The following is a 27767-nucleotide window of genomic DNA, read 5'->3' on the forward strand; positions in this document are numbered from 1 at the left end:
CCATAGGGGTCAAGACGGTGGGTGGGGGCGGTGGAGGAAATTTTTTGGCTCCGACATTTTTTTTAAAGGCACCCAACAATGTTTCATCAAAATTTCAAAAATCCGAGGATAGGAGCATTTCACCAATCTTACCCGGGAATACCCTTTCATGACTCAGCAGCAATGCAAAATTCTGAAAAGTTATTTAAAATTTTGTTATTTAGAGACAATGTGAATTCTGAAAATTCATTGAAAACTTTATGAAATTGTAGCAATTCAGAATTCGGGAAATTGATTTGAAATTTTGTAAATTTTAAAACAATGCAAACTATGAAATTAAACAAATAGAAATTTTTCTCAATTTAAAGGCAATACAAGCTTAGAAATTATTCTGGAATTTTGTAATTTGGAAGATATGAAAACACTGAAAAACAATATTGATTAGGAGCAATGCGGTTCCGAAAATATTATTTCTCCTCACTGTGACATGGTTCAGTCACTAAACGTATTCGCAATTTTTAGTAAGGCCAACTTTTTTTGGCAAGTTGACTTTAAAATATTTTTTAGGATATCTCCTTTAAGAGAAAAATTATCACAAAAGATTGGAGGGGTGGAGTGATATTATTCCTTTTGTCATATATGCCCATGCCGGACTGTTAGAAGTCACACACTTAAATCTGCACAGAAGTTTGTGTCGTGATAAACATCATTGATTTTATAGGGGTTCGCAAAATAACGCCCGGATCTCGTCTTACCACTTTTTACATTCGAATCTCACCTTGTTAAAATATTCTTCCTTCCACGAATGTGCCAAAATCGAATACATAATTTTTATTGCGCCTGTTATGCAAACACATAGATGAATAGTTGGAGTAGTTAAACAGACACACAATATTTACAGATAATCACGTTTAAAAATGCAAATTTTTGACTTTACTTTTATTTTCTATCGCATGCGGAATTTGGAATTTTACCGATAGACATTGAAGAGTATGTATTTCATGTGTGAAGATGTTCAGTCGAAATCGGTGACTTGTGTTACGTGTTGGGTTCAAGCAATCCAATCCATAAAATAAGAACATTGACGAAATTTTCTTCGTGATATAAACGAGTAGATAATTATAGAAATTTCATCATAGATTTGTAAGTACTTTTACACGGTGTTTATTTAAAATAATAGTGGTTGTAAAAATCATACTAAATTAAGCCACAATTCGAAAAAATTCCAAAGATTAGTTATAGGCACTAGAAATACGATTAATTTCCTCAAAACATCGAAATTGCTAAAATCAACGTATTATTTGTATCAATTTTAATCACTCCCGATTCGCTCTTAAAAGTAACTTAGATAAGTATTTGTAAGACTTCTCATGTTTTTTCATCATTTTTAAAAATATTCTTTGCATACTTACTTCACTACAAACTTTCTCGAAAATAATTATGGTGTGGAATTTTGAATAAATAAAAACACATCATTTTCCCCATTTTTGATGAATATCATTCGAAAAAAAAAAAGCGATAGCTCAAATGCTCGACTTCAAGTAATATTTAAGTAAACAAAAGGGAAACAATGTACCTATTTATCCTGTTTTTTTTACAGATGAATTCCTGGTTGAGCAGATGTACAGTCGAAACTGGTGATTTTTTTTTTTTAAGATCGAAATGTCACCTACTATTGGTACATCATTTTGCAAATTCATCAAATATTATCAGCAAAGTTCTATACAGGGCTATGCAGACATTTCCATATGTTTCATTGGAGTGATTTTCAATGTGCTTAACATACTGGTATTTACAAGGAAAAAAATGATTTCCTCAGCAAGTGTGATATTCACCCACTTGGCTGTTGCAGATATATTGAATTTACTAACAAGCATTCTGTGGGAATGGACATTCTTCTTTCGATACAATATACAACCCGATAAAACAAAACTAACTTACACACTTGCAGTAATTTATGTAAACAGTATGTCTTTGGTAAATACTTTTCGCTTCATGTGCGTATTTTTCACAGTTATGTTGGCTGTATGGAGGTACATCGCTATAGCATACCCATTGAAAGCACATTATTGGTGTACAATGAAAATCACGCAAAATGCAGTCATTGCCTGTTACATTACTGGTGTTTTGCTCAGCTCACCGTTGTATTTTTCCTTCAAAATCGTGCAACACAACAGTACAGCTGAAAACCCACTTCATTATATCCCATCAGCTGAACACAAAGATGGTTCTTTTATGTATAATATTGCACTTATTATCAAATCAGTGTTACAACAAATATTGCCATCAATTGCGCTGTTAATATTCAGTTTTAGGTAAGTAATCAAAACCAAACGAGGAAATTTCAGTAGTAGGTATAGGTGGTACCTACCTATTACCTAGTCAGGTCTCAATTCGATTTCAATTTCGGAACATAAAACCTTCTTCATTGAGATTGTTTTTTTTTTGCTGCTTCAAGAAATAATCAGTTGAGAAATTTTATAGTAAAGGTACAAATTGAATGTCGTAGAAGATGGATTTTTGGGAAAAATCATAGGTCTTATGAAAAAAGTGGAAGAAAACCAAATTTGTTGGGCTTCAACTTTATTTTTCCAAGGAAATATTATTACTCATTAAGAAACTCAACTTCGTTGAATGATTTCTTTTTGGGACACTGCCATTCTAATATCAAATATTTTTCATAAAAATGAATGCGAATATTTTAATATGTAGGGGTAACGGGAACGACCCAGTTTTTAGTGTGCGTAGCACACTATTAGTTTCGGTCTGAAAGTGGAAAAATTCTTTGGAACGAATGTTCTCTTAGATGGATGGGCCGATTTTTTTGAAATTTTTGTACATGGACGTGGTCTAACGTGAGGCATGGAACGCCGTAATTATAATTGCAATTACTCAATTAGCTTCTTGAGTAATTGCAATTAATTACGAAAATTTGTACCAAAAAAGAATAAAAAGGGGAAAAGGGCCAGATCAAAACGGAAGCCGACAAACGCGAAGCCGACGTCAGTTAAATTTCAAAATTTATTAACACCACAGGGGTTCTAAAAAAGATTTTATCAAAAGCGAGGCCGACACCCTTTGTGTTCGCTTATCTGCCGGCTTTTATTGAATTGAGCGAACACAATGGGTGGTAAAAATTTAATTTTGAAGAGCATGTTGGGGCTCCACATGGAGCCAAATTTCAAACTTTCAAAATTGAACAATGAGAAAGGGTATCAAAAGCGGTGCCGACAGTCAGTTGAATTTCCAAATTTATGTAACACCGCATGGGGTTGTAAGAACATTTCCCATTGTTTAAATTTTGATTTTAGGAAACTTAAACAATGGCCGAAATGTTTTAGAACCCCTGCGGTGTTACATTTACACAAGTTTGATACCTGAACCTATACAACAAAAGCAGGTAGCTACCCTTAGTAATCAAATCTCCACAGTCATTTGCGCTTTGGCTGTGCTCCAGAGAAGTTCTAATCCGTGTCGCCTTATACTTTCGAGCTTTCGTATTCGCATAATGCTTTCAATATCGCATAGTGCTTTTTTAATCGTGTTGTGCTTTTGAGGTTTTGAACTTTCAATATTACATTGTGCTTTTTTTCAAAATTGCGTTGTGCTTTTTTTTCAAAGTCGCATTGTGCTTTTTTTCAAAATCGCGTTTTTTTAAATCACGTTGTTTTTATTTATCATAATCGCGTTGTGCTTTTTTTTCAAAATTGCGGTGCTTTTTTTTTTGAAATTGCGTTGTTCTTTTTTTTCAGAAATTGTGTTGTGCTTTTTTTTCAAAATTGCAGTGTGCTTTTTTTTGAAATCACGTTGTGCTATTTTTTTCGAAATCGAGTTGCTTTTTTTTCAAAATTGCAGTGTGCTTTTTTTTGAAATCACGTTGTGCTTTTTTTCCGAAATTGCGCGGTCTTATTTTGAAATCGCGTTGTGCTTTTTTTCAAAATCGCATTTTTTTTAAATCACGTTGTTTTTATTTTTCATAATCGTGTTGTGCTTTTTTTTCAAAATCCCGGTGTGCTTTTTTTCGAAATCACCATGTGCTTTTTTTTTCAAAATTGCATGGTGCTTTTTTTTCGAAATGACGTTGTGCTTTTTTTCAAAATCGCGTTGTGCTTTTATTTGAAATCGCGTTGTGCCTTTTTTCTCAAAATTGTGGTGTGCTTGTTTTCAAAATTGCAGTGTGCTTTTTTTCCGAAATCACGTTGTGCTTTTTTTCCTAAATCGCGTTGTGCTTTTTTTCAAAATCGTGTTATGCTTTTTTTTCAAAATTGCGGTGTGCTTTTATTTGAAATCGCGTTGTGCTTTTTTTCCAAAATCGCGTTGTGCATTTTTTCCGAAATCGCGTTGTGCTCTTTTTCTCAAAATTGTGCTGTGCTTTTTTTAAAATTGCGGTGTTTTTTGCTTTTTTTTTGAAATTGCGTTGTGCTTTTCCCCCAAAATCGAGTTGTGCTTTATTTTGATTTTTTTTGAAATCGCATTGTGCTTTTTTCACCAAAATCACGTTGTGCTTTTTTTCCCAAAATTGTGTTGTGCTTCATTTTGTTTTTTTCCAAAATCACATTGTGCTTTTTTTGCTTTTTTTCAAAATCACGTTGTGCTTTTTTTAAAAATGAAATTGCATTGTGCTTTTTTTCGAAATCGTGTTGTGCTTTTTTTCCAAAATTGCGTTGTGCTTTTTTCCGAAATCCCATTGTGCTTTTTTTTACTGAAATTGCGTTGTGCTTTTTTTTCGAAATCGCGTTATTTTATTTTGATTTTTTTCAAAATTGTGTTGTGCTTCATTTTGCTTTTTTCTGAAATTGCGTTGTGCTTTTTTTTGCTTTTTTACTAAATCACATTGAGCTTTTTTTTGTACTGAAATCGCGTTGTGCTTTTTTTTCTGTAATCCCGTTGTGCTTTTTTTTCAAAATTGTGTTGTGCTTTATTTTGCTTTTTACCAAAATCGCGTTGTGCTTTTTTCCCCCAAAATCGCGTTGTGCTTTATTTTGCTTTTTTTTGAAGTCGCGTTGTGCTTTTTTTCGCGTTGTGCTTCATTTTGATTTTTTTAGAAATCACGTTGTGCTTTTTTCCGAAATCGCGTTGTGCTTTTTTTTCTGTAATCACGTTGTGCTTTATTTTGCTTTTTTACCAAAATCGCGTTGTGCTTTCCCCCCCAAAATCGCGTTGTGCTTTTTCCCCCCAAAATCGCGTTGTGCTTTATTTTGATTTTTTTAGAAATCACGTTGTGCTTTTTTTTATCGAAATTGCGTTGTGCTTTTTTATCAGAAATCGCGTGGTGCTTTTTTTGAAGTTGTGTTGTGCTTTTTTCCGAAATCGCGTTGTGCTTTTTTCCAAATTCACATTGTGCTTTTTTTCCAAATTTGCGTTCTTTTTTTTCTAAATCGCATTTTAATTTCGAATTTGCGTTGTGCTTTTTTTAAAACAGGATGTGTTTTTTTTCAAAATCGTGTTGTACTTATTTTTTGAAATTGCGCTGTGTGTGCTTTTTTTAAGAATCGTGTTGTGCTTTGTTTGGAAGTTGTGTTTTTTTAAAAATCACGTAGTGCTTTCAAAATCAAAATCGTGTTCTGCTTTTGAAATCCCAATTGCGTTTTTTCAAAACCGCGTTGTGCTTTCAAAATCAAAATTGCGTTCTGCTTTCAAAGTCCAAAATTGCGTTGTTCTTTTTGAAATTGGGTTGTACTTTCGTAACAAAATAAGCTACACACACTGTTACGGCTGCGCTAAGTGCAGCTGTCTAGTTTTCTACACTCTCTAGTTTTTTTTACCACCTAAGAATTTTCTGAAAAATAAGCTACTAAAGTCATGAATCGATTAGTGGTTGGGTGAGTAAACTTTGTAAAAAAAAATAAAGCGAAAGCGAATGATATGAAGTGTCAATTTTTTTATCAATTTATTGAACTGACTTTTTTTGAAATTGAAACACCTACTCTTTCCACCCCTTTTTTTAGACACCCCTCTCGAGGCATGGTTATCGAGCGCAGTATCAAATTGTCGAAAATTTGAAGGTGAACATTTTCAGTTATGGTAGTTTTTCTCGTAAACCTAATATTTGCGGAGTAAATCGCAAAAAACGTGAATCGGAACCGGTTTTAGCCCCCTAAAAAATTACCTCCAGCGGTAGGAGGGTCGTTTTTTTTTTTTTGGTAGTTCGGAAGGTTCATCTGAACACATTCCCGAAAAAAAAATGTATGTGCTAATTTTTTTCTTTTTAAAACTGCTACTTGCCCGCTCTAGCATTTTCATTTGAATTTCCTTTTCGTACGACCAACAGGTAAAGGGATCGATGGATTTTCAAATTAGAGGAGTGGATCCTCAGAAACAGGGAAGAAGGAAAAATGGACATCTGGGCGAAATTTCTTGGTATTGATGACGGGTAGAACAATAATCAATCATAAAATTGCTTTCGACATTATATGCGAGCTGATGTGTTTTTTCGTTAAATTGGGACCTGGCTATAGGCACCCGCATGTGATAAAAATATACCCACTGAATAGGAAATAGGTACCTAGTACCTACTACCTACCTACCTACCTACCTACCAATACAGTTGAACTCATTTAGTTACCCATGGAACAACTGAAATGAATAATCGTGTTTTGTTTTTGTAGACTGATGGTCGCGCTTTTTACAAAAGGATCAACTAATGAACTACAAAGGTCGCGTTCAAACATCCAAAATAACCCCAGAAACGCAAAAATGAAACAACAAGCTGATCGATTAATAATGATAACCTTGACAGTTATGGTATTATTTCTAATCACACAAATACCTCTTGCAGCGGTCAATCTAATCTGGCTGTTGTTACCTAACATTTACAATAAGATGGATAGTGATCTACAATTTTGTTGCCTGCAATGTGCCAATTTATTATCATCAAGTACCATTTATTACATCAATATGTCCGTGTCATTTCTCGTATATTACGCCATGAGTAAAAATTTTAGAACCACATTTCAATCTCTGTTCAACAAGCATAGGATAAATTCTCAAAAAATGAAAGTTTTTCGTTTGATTACTACGAGAAAAACTCGTACAAGCCCAAAACAAGGGAATGTGAATACCGATCAAACGATTCAAAGTCAAACCATGAACACATTTGTCTAAAAAAAAGAGCATGCTCTTGATCATGTCATGTCACATCCCACTTTCTACCTCATCAAAAAAATGGTGTTCTCTCTTTGTAGCAACACTGTAATTTTCGAGCTCATCGTTTCTATGGATACCCCCCTCCCACATTTTAAGTGGCGAAACTTACTCTCCTAGTCAAGAAACGGATCTCAGAAAATTTAGTTGAGTAACCGTAGGTAATGAGTGAGCATTTTGGGACAATTCACTTTTATTTTTCACGAATCTGAAACATTGATATGTAATTAATCGAGTTATGGATGCTCGAGTTTTTGAGAAAATTCGAAAAAATTGACAAACAGCAATTTTTCTGCACGAAAAGTCCTTCTCAGCGAGCTTGACTGCACTGAAAAGAAATGCTCAAAATCAGATACATTTTGCTGGCCCTACCTCTTTCAAGGGGGGGGGGGAGGAGGGTCTCCCTGAGAGGATAGAGCATCGTTAGAGTAAGTTAGAGCACCTAATCCCGACGTCATAGAGCAGTATGTTATCCCCCTTTTTCTGAAAAACCCCGTTGGTATGGCTGGGGAAATTGTAGCCCTACCTATGCAGCCAAAATCAACAAAAATTATTTGAAAAACGCTATGTATGATTTGTTTACTTTTTGTATATCGTCATTTTGATTAAATGATTTTATTTATTTATTTTTTTCAATACTTTGTTTCATCGTAATTCGTTGAAAAAAATATATTTGTGTCAAATATTATTTTGTATCCTTATAATATATTTTAATGTAAAAGTTTTGAAGTTGAACATTATAAGTAGATAAATTTAATTTACAATAATTTAAATGTTGACTTTTCTCAAATTTCATGTTTCATAAAAGGATTCATCTAAGTACATTTTTGCAGGGTTAATGTGGATCAACACCACCCCTCCCCCCAAAATTGGGTGGATTCTGACCATGAAACCATTTGGAATCACCGACTCCGGTGCCAAATTTTTACACCTGCTCATCTCGTAGTATTTATTTGTAAACATACGCATCAAGTATACTATCACATGGTTCTAATGTACAGTATCATTTCATGACAAGGTTTTGTCGCGCGATTAAAGATTTTTAAGACTTATGTCTCCAAAATGTGTGCGCGACAGTTGCAACGATTTTGTATTGTGTTATTCGTGAATTTATTCATTTCGTTTATTGTTGTGATGGTAATTAGTCGACAAACTTACTGTGCACAACTCACCGATGGTGAATATTTTTTATATTTACACGAGGTGCCAATTAAAGTGCTGATAGCGCGGTGGTGGTAATATTATTATAAACAATTTTCGTGCAACTCCTTTTTAAATTTGTTATCTTGACACATAATTTACTCGGGAGTGCGTCGTCTTCGTGACTTCGCGATTGTAAATTTTGGTGATTTTTGCAAAGACAGTCGTCTTTCCTCCAGCAAAATTTATTCATTATTTTTTACTTGGAAGTTCAGATGTGGCCAAAAACAAAAAAGTTTTCCAAAACGATAACTGCAAATTTGATTTTTTCATTTGGGAATAAATTTTTGAGAAATTATAACCTTACTGTACCTTGAATTTTCCGTCCAACAGCTGGCATTTTTTCATCAACTACCATACAAGTAGTTAGGTAGGGATATGCTACTTGCATAAAAAATTAATGGAGTGGTTTTATTGTAAATAAAAAGAATCTTTACTATTTAAATTTCAATACCATGAACTGTAATTTGTAAACAAAAAAAGAGATGTATTTGAAATTTTTAAAAAAAGGAAAAATTGTGGTTGACAAATACATAATAATACATTACATACCTACAATAGAAGAAGAATTCAAAAACATAAACATTGAAACAGTCGTAATTTTTTAGATGAATTGTTTAGGTAATTAATTTCGATTACCTCACGAATGGCTGAACTATGCAGGCAAAATAATATGTAAATTTTTAGGTACTTGTACACGATTCACAGGCTATGTTTTCTTGGAAGCAATTGCCTGTATATAATTTCGTTAGGTACTAAATTTCTTGGAAAATATATTGGTTGTCCTCCATTTTTACATCGAAGTAGGTTTTTTTCAATCCGGTTCTCATCTTATAAGACACAAAAATTAATTTTAATAATGCAAAAAATTCGCTAAAAAAATCACTGATAAATATGTGCATAATATTTTATTGGTGATTTCGAACATAATAATTCATTTTTTTATAATGAATTATTATGTTCGAAATCAATACTTTCAAGGGTCATTCTATGTCAAATCAGCCTGGTTTTCGTGTAGGTCCACAGATTTTTCTCAAAAAAAAAATTTTGAGTAGGTTTTTTATAATTATTATCAAGAAATAAAATCGTCGTCATTGACCTAGCAGATGAAATTTCTAGATATAATGGCCAACTTTGAGGTTTTAAATTATACTCGAGACTGCTGCAACTCGGAAAAAAACTATTTGCGGCGTTTCAAAGTTGATTAAAGAGTTGAGTCAAGGATCCCAAAATTTCAAAATATCAAAGTTGAGCTTTGTTAGGAGCTTAATATTCGGTAACGTGTATGATGTTGGAGCTAAATTATTTCAAAACTTGAAAAAAAAACAACTATAGGAACCATGCATTTTGATAATCACAACTGAGAACTTTTTCCTTTCAGTTCAGCCTCCAGAATCACCTCAGGATCCCTGCGAACCGTCTCCTTGCGGAGCAAACGCTCATTGTTGGCACGGAGAAAGAGGAATCACTTGCTTTTGCTTACCCGAATACTACGGGGACCCGTACACCGGTTGCAGACCACCAGCATGTGTTACGAATTCTGACTGTGACCCTAGCAAAGCGTGTTTCAATAACAAATGTGAAGACCCTTGCATCGATGCGTCTTGCGGTCTAAATGCCAAATGCGAAGTGATAAATCATGATCCCTGGTGTAGATGTTTTCCCGAATACATAGGCGATCCAATAGACGAATGCCATCCTAAGGGTAAGCATGCTACTCTATGGAGTGTATTTTTTTCTCTCACACTGTTTATTTGGCACTTTCTTAATTCTTCGCTATCTTTGTCTGTGTGTGTGTGTGTGTGTGTGTGTGTATGTAAATTTAGAACAGCACGGGGGAAGTCCAATGAATCTTTGTATTCCATCGCCTTGTGGACCATATAGCGAATGTCGTCAAGTGAATGATCACGCTGTATGCTCTTGTCAAAAGAATTACGTAGGTTCGCCTCCTGCATGTCGACCCGAGTGTATGGATAGCTCAGAGTGTCCGCAAGATGAGGCTTGCAAATCGCGGAGTTGTGTTGACCCATGCCCTGGAACTTGCAGTCCGGATGCACGTTGTCAAGTCATCAATCACAATCCTATTTGCAGCTGTCCGCCGGATTACACTGGTGATCCTTTCGTTCGGTGTATAAAACTACGTAAGATATTGATTTCTTTTTTCTTCTTTGCCCATATCTTTATGGTACAAGTCTGGGATTTGAAGACCAAAAATTGGTAATATAGTTTGATGTTAGATGAAAGTCAACTAACACTATAACTTTTTTTTCTAAAACACATATTTTCTAGTTTCTACAAAAAATTTTGCTGACATTATTTTTTCTCTAAAACATATTCGAAGTATGGAAATTTAAATTATCACGAAATTTTAACGTTACATGTGGACCCCCTCACCCTTCAGGAGCCCGCAAGAAGTTGAAAATTAAACGTAGCTGCTATTCAGACCCTCCAGGGCAAGTATGCACAGTTTCAGATTTTTTTGAAAATTTTTAGAAATTCTATACTTAGCCAAATAAGATCATATCACACAACCGTTGTTTTCAAAATTCGAAGTACCTACACCCCACAGTGGGCTGTGAGCACCCTCAAAACGGGCGTAATTCAAAAACTTACAATAAACCCAAACACAATTGTAAAAAGATATCCTCCCTTATGTTTTTAGGGTCGCAGATTACGAATTTGTCAATATTTTTTTTGTAGGGGTATGGGGTGGGAGGTGAGGGGGGGGGGTCAAAAATTCAAAATTTGACCATAATGACGTGTGATATGTCGAAATGTATGTTTTCGAGGATGTAGATCACGAATCTGGCAATATTTTTTTCGTTGGGGTGAATGGTGGGGGATGAAGGGGGTAAAAACGGTGAAAAATTCAAAATTCGATTATAATGATGTGTGATATGTTGAAATGTACCAAGTATGAATAATTCAACTGAAAGTAAGTACTTTCCATCAATTTACTGGATTTTAGTTGTTATAAAGTAATTATAGAGATGAAATTCATCTCAAAACCCTGTTTTTCTCCTACTTGGCTGCACAAAATGGAATGGAAAAAATTTTCGCACGTAGATGCACGGGAAATTCCAGTGGCAGGTAATACTTGAGATAGTGTATTTCAAGATGTCAATTGCCATTTTTGACCGAAAGTGACCCAACTCCCCCCACAGTCGATTGTAGTGAAAAATCATAGTGAATTTTGTTAAAAAGTTACAAATTTTTGTCTAACTAGGACTTTGACGGCTCCCCAACAGAAAATCCTTCATCCCTCACCCTTCACCCCTCCTTCACCCCCGAAAACGTAGATTTTGACATATCACACGTCATTATAGTCAAATTTTGAATTTTTCGCTGTTTTCACCCCATTCATCCCCCGCCATTCACCCTTACGAAAAAAATATTGTCAAATTCGTCATCTACACCCTCAAAAACATACATTTCGACATATCACATATTATTATGGTAAAATTTTGAATTTTTCACCCCCTTCATCCCTCACCATTCACCCCTACGAAAAAAATATTGTCAGATTCGTGATCTACACCCTCGAAAACATACATTTCGACATATCACACGTCATTATAATCGAATTTTGAATTATTCACCGTTTTCACCCCTTTCATCCCCCACCATTCACCCCTACGAAAAAAATATTGTCAGATTCGTAATCTACACCCTCGAAAACATACATTTCGACATATCACACGTCATTATGGTCAAATTTTGAATTTTTGACCCCCCTCACCCCCCACCCCCCACCCCATACCCTCACAAAAAAAATATTGCCAAATTCGTATTCTGCGACCCCAAAAACATAAGGGAGGATATCATTTTACAATTGTTTTTGGGTTTATTGTAAGTTTTTGAATTACGCCCGTTTTGAGGGTGCTCACAGCCCACTGTGCACCCCCCCCCCCAGAGCGTTGAAACCGTGCACAGCCGTTCTCGATTTGTTTGCCTGCTACAATTTCTGCTGTCATGTTTATTGTACTGTACGACTATGAAATATTCAACAGAACACAGACGTCTTCAGCTACATACAATTCCTCTCCGCTAGGCAATCCAAAAATATTGATAATTTTGTCTTTTTCGATTGTGTTAGAGAAAGTGACGTTAAAAAATTCATCATTAGTAAATGCATTGTTTCAAAAAAAAAAAAAATGACATTCAAAAAATGTTTTTTCTTCAATTTTTGAGTTGAATTTTTAAAAGCGATTTTTATTTCCTATTTTTAACCACTAAAATACTACATATTTCAATTCTTTCTACGTACCTACTACCTATAGGCTACTTACATTTTCGCATTGTCTTTTAAAATACAAATTTTCTTTTGCCCTATAGCTTGGCTTGGGCCTCATTGTGTTTTTTTTAAAAGTGAACATTAAAAAAAATTCCATTGGGTACTCAAATTTTTTGTTAAATATTTAAAACAAGCAACATCCGCAAGGTGTAATTCTTTTATGAAGATTTTTTTTGAAAGATACTATATATTCACAGCAAAACTTTTCGGTTTAAAAAAATTGAAGAGAATGGACGAAAAAAAATTAAAGATGCAATTTGGACAAAAAAGCAGGATTACTGATGTATAAGTTTTGCAAAAAAAGAACGAGACCTATATTCGAATTTTTGCCAAAAAACGGACCCCCCCCCCTATTCTGGCCAAAGCGGGATTTTTTTGCAATTTTGGCAAAAAGACAAGACTTTTTGGATTTTTTTTTACAAATTTGACAAAAAATAGGAATTTTTGCAATTTGAGCAAAAAAAGGAAATCTCTTTCGCAATTGAAGAAACAAAACAGGCTTTTACTTTTTTTGACAAAGAAGTTGAGTTTTTTTTTATTTGAAATTTTTTCCAAAATTCTGGACTTTTCCTGCATTTGAAAAAAAAAAATACTGACCCCACAAAAAGATGTTGACTGGAAATTGTTCTGGAAAACGCTCATGACAAGAATAACTTTTTGCAATTTTGAAAAGAACAGGCAGCCAAATTTGGCCAAAATTCCAGGGTTTTCTTGCATGCTTTGCAAACAACAAAAAAACAAACAAACAACAGACTACTTTTAGCATTGTCGAAATTAGTTAAAAATCGGGTCTTTCGATATTGCAATTTTGGCAACATTTTAAAATTTTAGAAAAAGTTTGACATCATTAGAAACGTTTTTTGCAATTTTGGAAAAATGCAGGACTTTTATCCAACTAAGACGTAAAAGCACGATTTTTTTTAGCAACTTTATCCAACACACAGTTGAACTTCTATGGGACATTACAATTTAGTAGGATAGTCTTTTGGTAAAATTAGGGATACGTTGCTTAGCAGAGACGAATTTTGGTTTTTTTTTAAACATGTTTTTCAACATTGGGGATCTTTACACAAGCGGACCAATATTACGGGCAAGGTGCCGAAGGAGGCCGTACATCGAAAATGTGAAAGAAGGGTATTCAGAAATGTTTTGACCAGAAAATGAAAATTTTTTAAAAGAAATTTACAAATATGAATTTTATATTTTCAAGTAGCTTACCTAATACCTACTATACCTACATTTATTTTTATTTTTCATTTTTTTGGTGGGGGAAGGAGGGTGTTTGGGATTGGGATTATTACACACACGAAGAGAAGGTTTTTGATTTGATTTAATGAAGTTAATATTTTGAATTTCAAAAGGGTTGTCTATTATTTTATTTTTTCCAATTTTGGAGACCTCTGCGAGAGACCAATGCAGAGGGTTTTCTTGAAAACAGAAATTAAGATTCAGAAAAATGGTAAATTTTCATACTTTGAAATTATTTTACAGAAATTGATGTTTCAGAGAAAAAATACTGATAGAAAACTTTTTAGTAGAAAACATGTGTTTTAGAGAAATTGACGTTAGATACATTTTCTATTAGAAAAAATTGTTTTGGAGAAAAAGTCGATGTACCGTTTTTGAATTTTTATTGAAAATCTCACTGATCCTGCACATCGACCTACTACTCGATTTTCAACACCTGACGATATTATGTACTAGGGGGCTCCGCCCCCTGGCCGCTTCGCGGCCCAACCCCCGTACTCATTCCTCGGGCTTTGTCCTCGGAAGTCGCTCTTGGAGGCTGCGCCCCCAAACCCCTCTTCCCTCTCCCTTTTCTCTCTCAGAACTCGTTTTTGAAAGATTAACCCAAAGTCCCTTTCCTTACAACTTACTAAGCAAAATGAATAATTAAAAAGAGAAATACTTGGCTGAGAAGTATAAGTTGGATTTTTTGTTTACTATTATTTTGATGATAAATAAAATGCTTAGCAAATTGGAAATATTCGGCTGAGAAATTAAAATTCAAACTCATGGTTGTTCAAAATAATGCTTTTTGAATTTTTAATTTTTCATGCTTAAACTAAAAAAATTTGAATTCAAAATGATTTATAACATATCTACACATTGTGAGGTAGATAAAAAAAAAAAAAAATGGGCGAAATCGGTTCAGTTTTCATAAATTCAAAGGAGGGGACCCGACAATTGGCTTTTGGGCCATATCTCCTCCTGTATGGAACCAAATCGGTTCAAATTTTGGGTTTCGATTCAAAATGCAATTTGGAAGAAAACATATTTTCAAAATTTTTAAAAATTGATTTTAGGGCCTTTTCCCCTAAATTTTGGGCCCTAAAAATCAAAATTGGGCCTTCGCTACTCTCTAAATTTAAAGCAGTTAAATTTTACTGCTTAGCAGTCACAAGATTTTGCCTTTTCAAAGCAGTAGTTTTTTTTACTGCAAAACAGTGAAAAAAACCTACTGCTTTAAGTATAATGGCAAAATGTCGTGACTGCTAAGCAGTGAAATTGACTGTTTCAAATTTAGAGAGTATATTCTTTGCACCAAGTACTCGTCGAGGGCTTTCTATTAAAAAAAGTTGGCTTCCTAGGTATAATAGGGGCTGAATGAAAATCTACTGAACTTTTTTTGCTTGTAGCTTCATCATAATGATGTACTTTCCATAGCGATCCTAACCGAAACATCAGGTCCTTGTCATCCGTCACCTTGCGGTAGTAACGCAGTGTGCGAAGAACTTGACGGAGCCGGATCTTGTCAGTGTCTACCCGAATACTCGGGAGATCCTTACACCAGCTGCAGACCGGAATGCGTTCTTAACAGCGAATGTCCTCACGATAAGGCTTGCGTCAACAATAAATGTATAAATCCGTGTATCGGAGTATGCGGTGCTAATGCCGAATGTAGGGTCATCAACCATGCCCCTTCTTGCAGCTGTGTCATCGGGTACACAGGAAACCCATTGGTGTCCTGTCATCCAACGCCAAAACCACCACCACGTAAGATTCTTCTTCTTTCTTATTCTGTACTTTATACCTACTATTATCTTATTCTGTTGTGTACTGTACCTATCTCTGGGTGAATGATGAATTTACAGAGCTCTCTTCTCTCTTTTTCAATCTGATCTCGTGTTCTTCAGCACCACAAATTTCAAACTCTTTTTTCAGCGACTTCTCGAGACTGTAAATCTGTCACGCGCTCCAGACTATTTTATGTATCTACTTGCGTATGTTTGCATGCTTAAAAGGTTACATGTATATTCTTTTCTTGCTCTTTCTCTATATACTTTAGCGAGACCAGAACGACCGAGAAATCCGTGCATTCCTTCGCCATGTGGACCATACAGCGAATGTCGTCAAGTCGACAATCACGCTGTATGTTCTTGCCAGAAAAACTACATCGGTTCGCCTCCGGCGTGCAGACCCGAGTGTGTGGTTAGCTCGGAATGTGCGCAGAATAAAGCCTGCATTAAACAAAAATGTCAAGATCCTTGTATCGGAACGTGCGGCTACAATGCACGATGTCAAGTGGTCAGCCATAACCCGATATGTAGTTGTTCGCCTGGGTTCACTGGTGATCCATTTGTACGTTGTGTTAAAGAAGAACGTAAGCAATCAAATACTTCTTTTATTTTCTTTAGCCGGGAACCTGGAGGGATCAAGTCTGCAAGTTTTGTAAACCTTGCACATCATGCTCCAATCAGCACTCGCTCGTTTTAAGTATAAATTCTGTATTATTACTCTTCTTTAAATCTACGTATCTCTTTATCACATGTGTGCTATACAGCTGTACAACCTGAAGAACTTCATCCGACCAATCCCTGCATACCTTCGCCTTGCGGACCAAATTCGCAATGTCGCGTTATAGGCAGCAATCCTGCTTGCTCGTGCTTAAAAAACTATGTCGGAAGACCTCCCAATTGTCGACCAGAATGTACCATAAATGAGGAATGTCCGCCTCACTTGGCGTGCCAGAATGAGCGTTGTCGAGACCCCTGTATAGGTTCTTGTGGCGCCCATTCTACTTGTGCTACTGTCAAACATGTGCCACATTGTAATTGCAAAATTGGCTACACTGGCGATCCGTTCACCGGTTGCACACTAATCGTTGAAGGTAAATTTTTAAAGCAGTGAGAGACAAGATCCCCAATCAGAAATCATTTTACTGATTCGAGTAAAAAAAACTTTCAGTTCGACCTCCAGAATCATCTCAAGATCCCTGTGGACCATCTCCTTGCGGAGCAAACGCTGTTTGTAAACAAGGGAACGGAGCAGATTCTTGCCTTTGCTTACCCGGATACTACGGGGACCCGTACACCGGTTGCAGACCAGAATGTGTTACAAATTCTGACTGTGACTGTTGCAAAGCGTGTTTCAATAACAAATGTGAAGACCCTTGCATCGGTGCGTCTTGCGGTCTAAATGCCAAATGCGAAGTGATAAATCATGATCCCTCGTGTACATGTCTTCCCGAATACATAGGCGATCCTATAATCGAATGCCATCCTAAGGGTAAGCATTCTACTCTATGGAGTGGATTTTTTTCTCTCACACTGTTCATTTTGCACTTTCTTAATTCTTCGCTATCTCTCTGTCTGTCTGTCTGTCCGTCCGAGTGATAAATCATGTTCCCTCATGTGAATGTCTTCCCAAATACACATGCGATCCTAAAAACGCATGCCATCCTAAGCATAAGGGTAATCATGCTGCTCTCCAGAATGGAATTTTTTCTCTCACACTGTTTATTTTTGCACTTTTCTAATTCTTCGGGTACATTTCCCCCTACCCACCCATTTTGAGAGGGGCGGTAAAAAGCACCTAGAAGGTTAGTGCTAGGTTAGTGCTGGTTAGTGCACGCATCCCCGACGTTAGTGCACGCCCCCTTCACCCCCATTTTTTAAAAAATATGTGGGGGGGTACAGGGAAACGTGGTACCCCCCATTCACGGAAGGGGGTTTAAAACAACCTAGAAGGTTAGTGCTAGGTTAGTGCTGGTTAGTGCACGCATCCTCGACGTTAGTGCACGCCCCCTTCACCCCCATTTTTTAAAAAACATGTGGGGGGGTACAGGGAAACGTGGTACCCACCCATTCACGGAAGGGGGTTAAAAACCACCTAGAAGGTTAGTGCTAGGTTAGTGCTGGATAGTGCACGCATTCCCGACGTTAGTGCACGCCCCCTTCACCCCATTTTTTAAAAAATATGTGGGGGGGTACGGAGAAATGATTTACGAAAAAAGGGGAAGAACGTCGTTGAAATGGTTAAAACCCACATAGTTCGACTCAGTTTCGTCAGTGCTGGTTAGTGCACACACCTACACAATCACTCCTCCCCCCCCTCCTCTAACTTCCCCTCACCCTCACTATTACACGAAATGTTGGCATCTGGAAAAATGTGTGCTGTGTAAATATCGATGCTTCATTGTCTGTAAAACCACATACTTACGAGTAGGTATACCATAAGTTTCAATCAGTACAGATTCAATTTTGACTTCTTTATTACAGATACCCTATAAGAGGGCTAAAATTATTTTTTCGGCAAAAAGTTCAACTGGGATATTCTGAAACATCACTCAAAAAAAACTTTTCACCTTTCAAGCCGAATCACATTCTCGTACGTACCTACCTACTCGACAACTCATTTTTTGAAATAAGTTCAAAACTAGATTTTTTACCAGAGACTAAGAGAGAGGAAACATTTAAAAAAAAAAAAAAAGTTCAATTTGGAAAGTTCATGCATCATTCAACCACTAAAAACAGTAGAAAATTAAACAACTTCTTGAAAATCCCACTTCGAGCCAATGGGCAGTGGGCGCGCACCCTTCCCCCTCCCGCACGCCCTTATGGGGCGAATAAATTGACAATATGCGTATCGTTTTCATATGAATTGAACCCGCTAAACACGAATATGAAATTGGATTTGTAGTTGCATCCCCCTAAGGAGTTTCTTCGAATGTAGCTTTTATAGAAGGGTTAAAAATGACTTCATATTATTTGTGGATATACTGAAAGATATCATTCAGAAGACTGAAGAAATATTTTGGAACGCACGTGTGTCCAGTGCTTTGGTGATTATTGCCAACTTTGAAAAATTGAAAAAATTCCTTAATTTTTGGCAAATTTTCTCGAATTTTTAAAATCAGAAGCTTTGGCACCGTTTCGTTCCAAAATATTCCCTCGGTTTTGAGAAGATACCTATCCTTCAAAATTTTGCCATCGTTAATGCGAAATATTTGCAAACGACTCCACTGAGTTGTAATTGATGAGAAAATTGTAAAAAAAAATAAAGAAACGTTTAATTTCTGCAAAATGGGTAGGTAGGTAAATTGGTAGGTAGGTAGGTAGGTACACATAAAATTGTTTAAAATAAAGGAAAATTTCAAAAAAAGAAAGTATTAGTTGTAGGTTGTTGATAAATTACATTTTCAAACTGACTTTTTTTTTAAATGGGTAAGTAAATATGGCGTACCTCGTAATTTAAAGAAATAGAAATTTTCAGAAACTTTCTGAAAATTTTTTGCGAGGTAAATTTTTCATGTACATAGTAACTGGGCTGCAAATAAACTAGTTGATGATTGGGAGAGGGAGAGGATCAGAGGAAGGAGGAATAATTGTGTAATATGCGTGCGCTAAGCTCTATAACCAACACTAATAAAAATGAATCGAACTAATTGGATGCTTCAATAATTTTTTACACGTATTTCGTAAATCATTCCTCATGATTCACCCCACATTTTTTTTTCTTCAAAAAAGTGAGAGGGTGGCTGCACTATAACGTCAGAAATACGCAGCTTCACTAACCTGCGCTAACGTGGTATGTGGGTTTCATTCAGTTTCATGTCATGAGTGGGGGAGCCATTTCAGGGGACCCACCTAATGATTCTTTCATTTAGTGTATTTGGCATCATTAATGCAAAATATTTGCGAAGAATCCCTCTGAACACGAATATGAAGTCGTTTTTAACCCTTCTATAAAAGCTACATTCGAAGAAACTCCTTAGGGGGATGCAACTACAAATCCAATTTCATATTCGTGTTTAGCGGGTTCAATTCATATGAAAACGATACGCATATTGTCAATTTATTCGCCCCATAAGGGCGTGCGGGAGGGGGAAGGGTGCGCGCCCACTGCCCATTGGCTCGAAGTGGGATTTTCAAGAAGTTGTTTAATTTTCTACTGTTTTTAGTGGTTGAATGATGCATGAACTTTCCAAATTGAACTTTTTTTTTTTTTTAAATGTTTCCTCTCTCTTAGTCTCTGGTAAAAAATCTAGTTTTGAACTTATTTCAAAAAATGAGTTGTCGAGTAGGTAGGTACGTACGAGAATGTGATTCGGCTTGAAAGGTGAAAAGTTTTTTTTGAGTGATGTTTCAGAATATCCCAGTTGAACTTTTTGCCGAAAAAATAATTTTAGCCCTCTTATAGGGTATCTGTAATAAAGAAGTCAAAATTGAATCTGTACTGATTGAAACTTATGGTATACCTACTCGTAAGTATGTGGTTTTACAGACAATGAAGCATCGATATTTACACAGCACACATTTTTCCAGATGCCAACATTTCGTGTAATAGTGAGGGTGAGGGGAAGTTAGAGGAGGGGGGGGGGAGGAGTGATTGTGTAGGTGTGTGCACTAACCAGCACTGACGAAACTGAGTCGAACTATGTGGGTTTTAACCATTTCAACGACGTTCTTCCCCTTTTTTCGTAAATCATTTCTCCGTACCCCCCCACATATTTTTTAAAAAATGGGGTGAAGGGGGCGTGCACTAACGTCGGGAATGCGTGCACTATCCAGCACTAACCTAGCACTAACCTTCTAGGTGGTTTTTAACCCCCTTCCGTGAATGGGTGGGTACCACGTTTCCCTGTACCCCCCCCCCCCACATGTTTTTTAAAAAATGGGGGTGAAGGGGGCGTGCACTAACGTCGAGGATGCGTGCACTAACCAGCACTAACCTTCTAGGTGGTTTTAAACCCCCTTCCGTGAATGGGGGGTACCACGTTTCCCTGTACCCCCCCCCCCCACATATTTTTTAAAAAATGGGGTGAAGGGGGCGTGCACTAACGTCGGGGATGCGTGCACTAACCAGCACTAACCTAGCACTAACCTTCTAGGTGCTTTTTACCGCCCCTCTCAAAATGGGTGGGTAGGGGGAAATGTACCCTAATTCTTCGCTACCTCTGTCTGTGTGTGTGTTTAAATTCAGAAGAGCACAGGCCTAGACCAACAGATCCTTGTATTCCATCGCCTTGTGGACAGTACAGCGAATGTCGTCCATTGAATGATCACGCTCTATGCTCTTGTCAAAAGAATTACGTAGGTTCGCCTCCTGCATGTCGACCCGAGTGTATGGTTAGCTCAGAGTGTCCGCAAGATGAGGCTTGCATAAGGCAGAGTTGTGTTGACCCATGCCTTGGAACTTGCAGTCCGGATGCACGTTGTCAAGTCATCAATCACAATCCTATTTGCAGCTGTCCGCCGGATTACACTGGTGATCCTTCCGTTCGGTGTATAAAACTATGTAAGATATTGGTTTCTTTTTTCTTTTTTGCACATATATTTATGCTAAAATATATTTCCCAACATACACAATACACATGAAAAGTGGTATTACGCAGCTCATACTAGATAAACCTCAGACTTTTTTCAGCCCAGTACCGGGCTGCAACAAGTCTATTCTGTTTTCACTCGCTACAGACATTCAAAAACAAGCCAACCCAGTGTGTATATGAGGCAGAATACCACTAAAAACCTGCATTATCCGATTTTATGAACTTGGTGTTACATGCGCACGAGCTATTCGAGTTCCTCACCTCTCTGGAAGTGAATGAAAACATTTTTTTTATGGTGGAAAAAGTCTGGGGAATATCTAAAAAATATACACTTGAGTGGGGAGCCCTCCTCAAAAATTTAAAATTGAATCACAAGCCTAAATATAAGTCTTTCTCTAACCTGATGGAGTATATGCCTTCTTTTCATGGCACAGCAGTTAGCTGCTTTGAGAACACATGGAACTCGAGCGCGCTCCTGCTAGTGCAAACCAAACGTCGGTCCTCAAAGTCAGTGAAATGTCATGGGCTGCGTAATGTATGGGAGCAATCTATTTATACATAAGTTCTGGAATTTGAAGACCAAAAATTGGAAAAATAGTTTGATGTGAGATGAAAGTCAACCAACACTACAACTTCGTAAAGTTTTTGAAAAAGATCAGTGAGATGGTGATGCACCCTACAATTTCACAAAAATTTGAAAACCGATCAGTAAGATGTAAGTCTGGAGCCTCCAGCGTGATTTTAGCATTCTCCAGAATTTTTTATTTTTTTTTCTACAAAAAGAACAATTTTGAAACTATGTACTTGAAAAAGTGAGACTTTTTGGTAATTTTTGGCAACAAAGTGAGTTTTTGCAATTAATGGCAAAATAAAGCTAAACGAAGCATGTGACAGACTGAATTGTAAATGCCCAATATTTAGGGAAAAGATGGTCAATTAGACATGTTCTATTCTATCTAATGATGAGACTTTTTGCTAAAAAAAGCAATAGGCCTACGTAGGTAAATTTAAAACAATAAAGAGTAGAATCATATCGCACCTTGGGAGTAATAAAGTTGCATCTCAGAAAAGTAAAATTTTACAGGAGAGTGATTTTCTTTTTTTTTAAAACTTGATTCATTATTTTCATCAACTTATAATTAATTGTGAGGAATAAATAGCATCTCATTTTAAAGATCTGGTATCGTACCTTCATTTAGCACAAGAACACTGTGAAAAATAAAATCTTAAAGAGGAAATATTAATTCAATGTTTGAAAAACATTTTGAGTAATAACCTTTCATCAAAATTGATCTGGAGGCGAAAGGAAGCGTCCAAAAAATTTCTTGTCAGTAAGGTTGTAGAGAATTAAATTTCCAATCGACCTAATGTCGTTAGTTTTCTTCTAGAGTGCTTATTTTTTGAGTTTTTCTCAAAAAACTAAAATTTCATTACGTCATGTGCAAATTCATTTTTCTGAAAAGTGATCAATTTAAAAATGTTTTTCCATTTGGTACAACTACGAGATAAAAAATACACTTCTTGTGAACCGTTTTTTAATAGGTCTATGTACTTTGTATGTACGAAATGTACTCAAAAAAAAGCGGCGCTTTTTGAGATGTACCCTTTATAAGTTATAACTTCAAGCAACTTGCGATGTTGTTTGGAAATTTGAGTTATACCATTTGCGTTTTTACAAGATCTAGATATGGTACCCAACTCAAAGTGTTATTTTTGGTTGCAGGGGGTCGTACGAACCCCAAAAATGCAAAAATGTCAAAATAATTTTTTTTTGAGATGTAACCTTTTACTACTCCCAAGGTGCGGTATGAGTAGGTACAATGTTGAAGAGCAAACATAACACAAATTTTTCTTTCAGTACCAATCGAGTGTGAAGCTGATTCAGATTGTAATGATCTCGAACGATGTGACGAAGGAAGCTGCATAGAGGTTTGCAGTATTTATCTTTGTGGTCAAAACGCAATCTGTAATGCAAATAATCACACCTCTGTATGTTCTTGCCCGTCTCATTATATTGGAGATCCACAAGAGCAATGTACCAGCGGTGAGTATGATTTTAACAAAATAATCTGAATACAAGTTTGGGACAAGCATTTTTTTCAACGCCAACTCAAAGCCGAATTCGAGTCAATTTTTGAGTTAGGCGAGAAGTTTGATTGAAAATTAAGTTGTGCTCGTGGTATTTATAAGGAAAGAATTAATTCAAATCATCATATATTTTGGAAATTGAGCATTTGGTAAACTTCCTCGGAACAATTTTGACATCATAACAAATTTGGAAAGAGGTGGAGAGTCAATACAAACGGCACTAACTCAATTTTCAAGACTTCTGAGGTTGCAACACTATCTATGTAGCATAAAGTCGCTTGTACGTTTCCAATCTGTACTAACTATAAGTACCATGAATTTTTTATCAATATTTTTTTGGACTTAGTGCCGTATATAAATTCTGTTCTTTCTTCTAGTTGCATGCGAATCGGATGATCAATGTAGTAATGACAAAATTTGCTACAACGGCGACTGCGTAAATCCATGTTGGATCAACAATCCATGTGCCATAACAGCAAAATGTTACGGTGACAATCACCGCACCGCTTGCAAATGTCTACCAGACCTCAAAGGTGATCCATTCGTCAAATGTGAACTAGAATTGGAATGCCACATCGATGCGCCATGTACAAGCGGTACTCATTGCAGTGTCTTAGACAGCTCGCCAGTTGCAACACTCAGGTGCACATGTCCAGAACGATGGACACGGGACGGAGGCGAATGTATTCGTATACCAGATCCAATCATTAAATCAGCACCACCTCCGCCGCCTCCACCTCCGAATCCATGCGTCCCGTCTCCTTGCGGAGCGAATGCAGTTTGTCAAGAGAGAAATTATGGAGTCGGATCTTGTATATGTTTACCGGAATACTACGGTGATCCTTATACTGGCTGCAGACCAGAATGTGTGACTAATTCTGATTGCGATCCGAACAGAGCGTGTTTAAATAATAAATGCAAAGATCCCTGTCCCGGAACTTGCGGCCTCTTCGCCGAATGTAGGGTTATGAATCACGCTCCATCGTGTTCTTGCCTGCCAAGCTATACAGGCGATCCTATAAGTGCATGTCATCAAATACAAGAAAGTAAGCTTTCTGCTGCCGGCACATACTGTCTTTTATACGTACCTACATGAACAGGGCCTATTCTAAGCATTGCATCAAAATAAAAGCTTCTCACTGACCCTCAAATCGTAGCTCGATTCGAGACTTGCAAAACAAAAATTCGGAATTCTCTGCGCAATTAGGTTGGAATGGGCCCTGATCATATGACATTGGATACCAATCTTGACTCTTACTATTTTATTATCTGTCAATTCTTTTGTAAATATAGTAAAACCAGAAAACGTTACTCCGTGTACGCCGTCGCCTTGTGGACCATATAGTAAATGTATAGAGGAAAACGGTCGTGCCGTGTGTTCTTGCCAACAGAACTACATCGGAACATCTTCGGGATGTAGGCCAGAGTGTATGGTTGATTCAGATTGTGCGCAGAATAAGCAATGTATCAATCCAAAATGCGTAGATCCTTGTCCTGGACGTTGCGGAAAAAATGCCAAATGTCATGGCCGCAACCATCATCCATTCTGTGAGTGTCTTAAAGGCTATATTGGAAAACCACTTGTGCGATGCGTTCTTGAAGGTAAGGATTATCTTATTTCGCTGTCTACTTTACCATCTTCCTCTATTCTGTATAGATACTTACTTTATAAATACAGTTGGTAAATTATACTATAATACTATACTCTTTATTTATACAGTGAACAAGCTTCAATTTGAGCTCGGTTAGTACAAGATTTCGAATGCAACTAGCAAAATGCTCGGTCCCGAGCACAACGTATTGGAATATCAAATATATGTATTATGGTTGCGGGAATACTTAGAAATACATATATGGTTACCTACTTGTAAAAATATACGTACATACTCAATTTCGGTTTTGATGTTTTGATTTTTAGTAAATAAACTGTTCAGTTGGTTTTAGATACTTCGTTATAGCACTATTATTTTTGTTGGGGTAAGTACCTACATATTATTAACTTGATGTTGCTTTTCGTTTATTTTTGAAAGATACGAAAATGTAGATCGTCGGAGGTACGTTTACTGTACGAATTTTAAGAATAATATATACCTATAATGGAACTGAATATAAAATTATGATATTAAGATGGTGTAAAAACGTGTCGTACGAAGAGTTGGGGTGAAATGGGAATTTTGGGGAAAATAACTAAGTATTTATGAGTAGGGTGTCGTTTTCTTATGATTTGATACCGCTGAGCACGAATATGACGTTAGATTTTTTGCTGAACTCATCTAGATCTCTCCAGAGCACTTAGCCCATTTAATTTTTACTGAGAGGTAAATAGAGGAAAGGTGGTAAAACATTTTTGTGGGGGTACACCTCCTAAGGATGTCTACAACATACTAAAAAATTTTCAAAGTCGGTTCACATGGGGCTGAGAAAAATGTTACTGAAATTTCAGAGAGGAGGGGTTCCCCAAAAATGGGAGGAGGCCCTTGGGGAATGCACCAGACAGGCAGAAGACAGAGAAGGTTGGAGGCTGCTGATTGGGGAGGCTCCATAGTCACGATGCTCGGATACGAGTGAACGATGAAGAAGAATTTTTCAGACCCACCCCCCCCCCCCCCAACAAAAAAGGAATTCAACGAACAGGGCGATTAATTTCTAATCGCTTCAAAAACGAACCTTTTCCGTAACTCTCTTTATTTATCAATGAAAACAATAACAAATACTTAGGAATCTTTCAGATAACAAACATTGTAGCCGAATATAACTGAATTCACAAAGTGTAAATACAACAAAAACATAGCCAAATATAATTATAATCGCGAATCCGCAACACTCCCGACGAAAAACGAATTTTTAAATTTAAAATAATAAGTAAACGAGAAAAATTACGATGTTTCTAAGGGATACAATTTGTTAATGGGACGGGTAAGTTTAGAATTTTTAGTTTCAACAATTGCCGACCTAACATTACCGTCCAAGCTAACATTAACATTAATTACTTTACCAACTTTCCACTCTCCTCTAGGACAAAATTTTTTATCACCTTTGATTAATACGATATCTCCTACTTTAGGAACTAAATCTACTACATTTTTTTTTTGTTTTATACTAATATTGTAATATTACGTTCACAAAGACTAGTTGAATATTGAAATTTCCAAACGTTCCAAAATTGATTAATAATATCGTTAGATCTTTTCCATAAATTTACGATTACATCGCGTTTAATATTTTTAACATTATCGATATCCGGAATAAAATCGAATTTGGTATGCATCAAATCATTAGGTGTTAATACATTACTATCATTTTCACCGACGTAAACAATAGGACGCGAATTAATTACAGAAGTTACTTCGTACAACACGGTTCATAATTGATTTTTTGTTATTATACAATTAAAAATTGTTTTCTTTAGCGACATTTTCACTATACCGATTAACCTTTCGTAAAATCCCGCCATGCCACGGAGCATATTCAGGCAACAGTTTCCATTCTATCGAATTATTTTTACAAAAATCTAATACATCATCATCAGAAATTATTTGTTGCCAAAGATTTCCAAAAGCTGATTTGGTTATTTTAAATTGTGGCGCGTTGTCACTTATTACAAATTTTGGAATTGTGCGTAATGCTATAAAATTATGAAAAGCGAGTAGGAATTCTTGAGTGGTCATATTCTCTAAAAGTTCTAAGTGAATCGCACGCATAATCATACAAACAAAAATACTAAGGTGCACTGGGGGAAGTCCGAATTTGGGGTAAGTCAGAAAAACTGCTCTAGCTCTTAGAGGCTTATATCTGCCGAAGCGCTACCCAGGGGTAACTTGAGGGTACTACCCCTACTTCATCACAGCATAAAAAAATTCGCGACCCAGTTTCATTTTACAGGCTTTTCATTGGTTCATTTTTAGTTGCAGTTTTGAATTTGATTTCAAATTGTAATCAGTGTTTTTCAAACTGCTTTTTACCTCAGAAGAAATGATCAGTAAAAGTGATATTATAAGTAAAAGTATTCCTAAAACAATAATGTGAAACCCCAAGTATTCAATTTTTGTTAATTTTCAATTATTCATTATTTATATCGCTTTTTCTGACTTACCCCCTAAATTAGTGCTATGGGGTAAGTCAGAAAAGTGAACATTGATAATTAGGATTCGACTTCATCAATGTGTAATACGTAGAATAATATGTTTTGGAGGTCGTAGAATCCAAGTTATTTTTTTTTGTAGGAGTGGGGGGTGAGGCGTGGGGAAAGGGAAAATTTCAAATTTCTCCTACATTATCGTGTTATATGTCGAATAATATATTTTCGAGGTTGTAGATAATTCGAATCCGGAGTCATTTTTTATGGTGAAGGTGGAAGGTGAGTCGTAGGTTCGCATGAGTGGGGCCCTCTCCCCAAACGGTGATACTTGAATAGCACTCGACCCTAAAAACTAGCTCAAGATTCGAATTCTGCGACCTGCAACACATATCAACCAACATGTTACACAATATTATAGGCAAAATTTGAAATTT

General features: G+C 36.4%; 1 protein-coding gene and 1 long non-coding RNA gene across 2 annotated transcripts in view; one reads left to right on the forward strand and one right to left on the reverse strand.

Moving 5' to 3' along the window:
- Nucleotides 1-27767, reverse strand: part of LOC135833764 (uncharacterized) — a 265501-nt gene that overhangs the window by 60148 nt on the left and 177586 nt on the right. The window lies entirely within an intron of this gene.
- LOC135833714 (neurogenic locus notch homolog protein 2-like) lies at nt 836-25198 on the forward strand. The gene is made up of 15 exons (XM_065347469.1): nt 836-1122; nt 1580-1657; nt 1994-2294; nt 6588-8299; nt 9704-10027; nt 10149-10463; nt 15284-15613; nt 15906-16220; nt 16401-16727; nt 16805-17125; nt 20822-21136; nt 23026-23211; nt 23633-24301; nt 24549-24857; nt 24976-25198. Exons 4-15 carry the CDS (start codon nt 8185-8187, stop codon nt 25002-25004), a joined length of 3555 nt encoding a protein of 1184 aa, XP_065203541.1. The 5' UTR covers nt 836-1122; nt 1580-1657; nt 1994-2294; nt 6588-8184; the 3' UTR covers nt 25005-25198.

This window comes from Planococcus citri, chromosome 2, assembly GCF_950023065.1.
Source record: "Planococcus citri chromosome 2, ihPlaCitr1.1, whole genome shotgun sequence".
NCBI classification, from domain to species: domain Eukaryota; kingdom Metazoa; phylum Arthropoda; class Insecta; order Hemiptera; family Pseudococcidae; genus Planococcus; species Planococcus citri.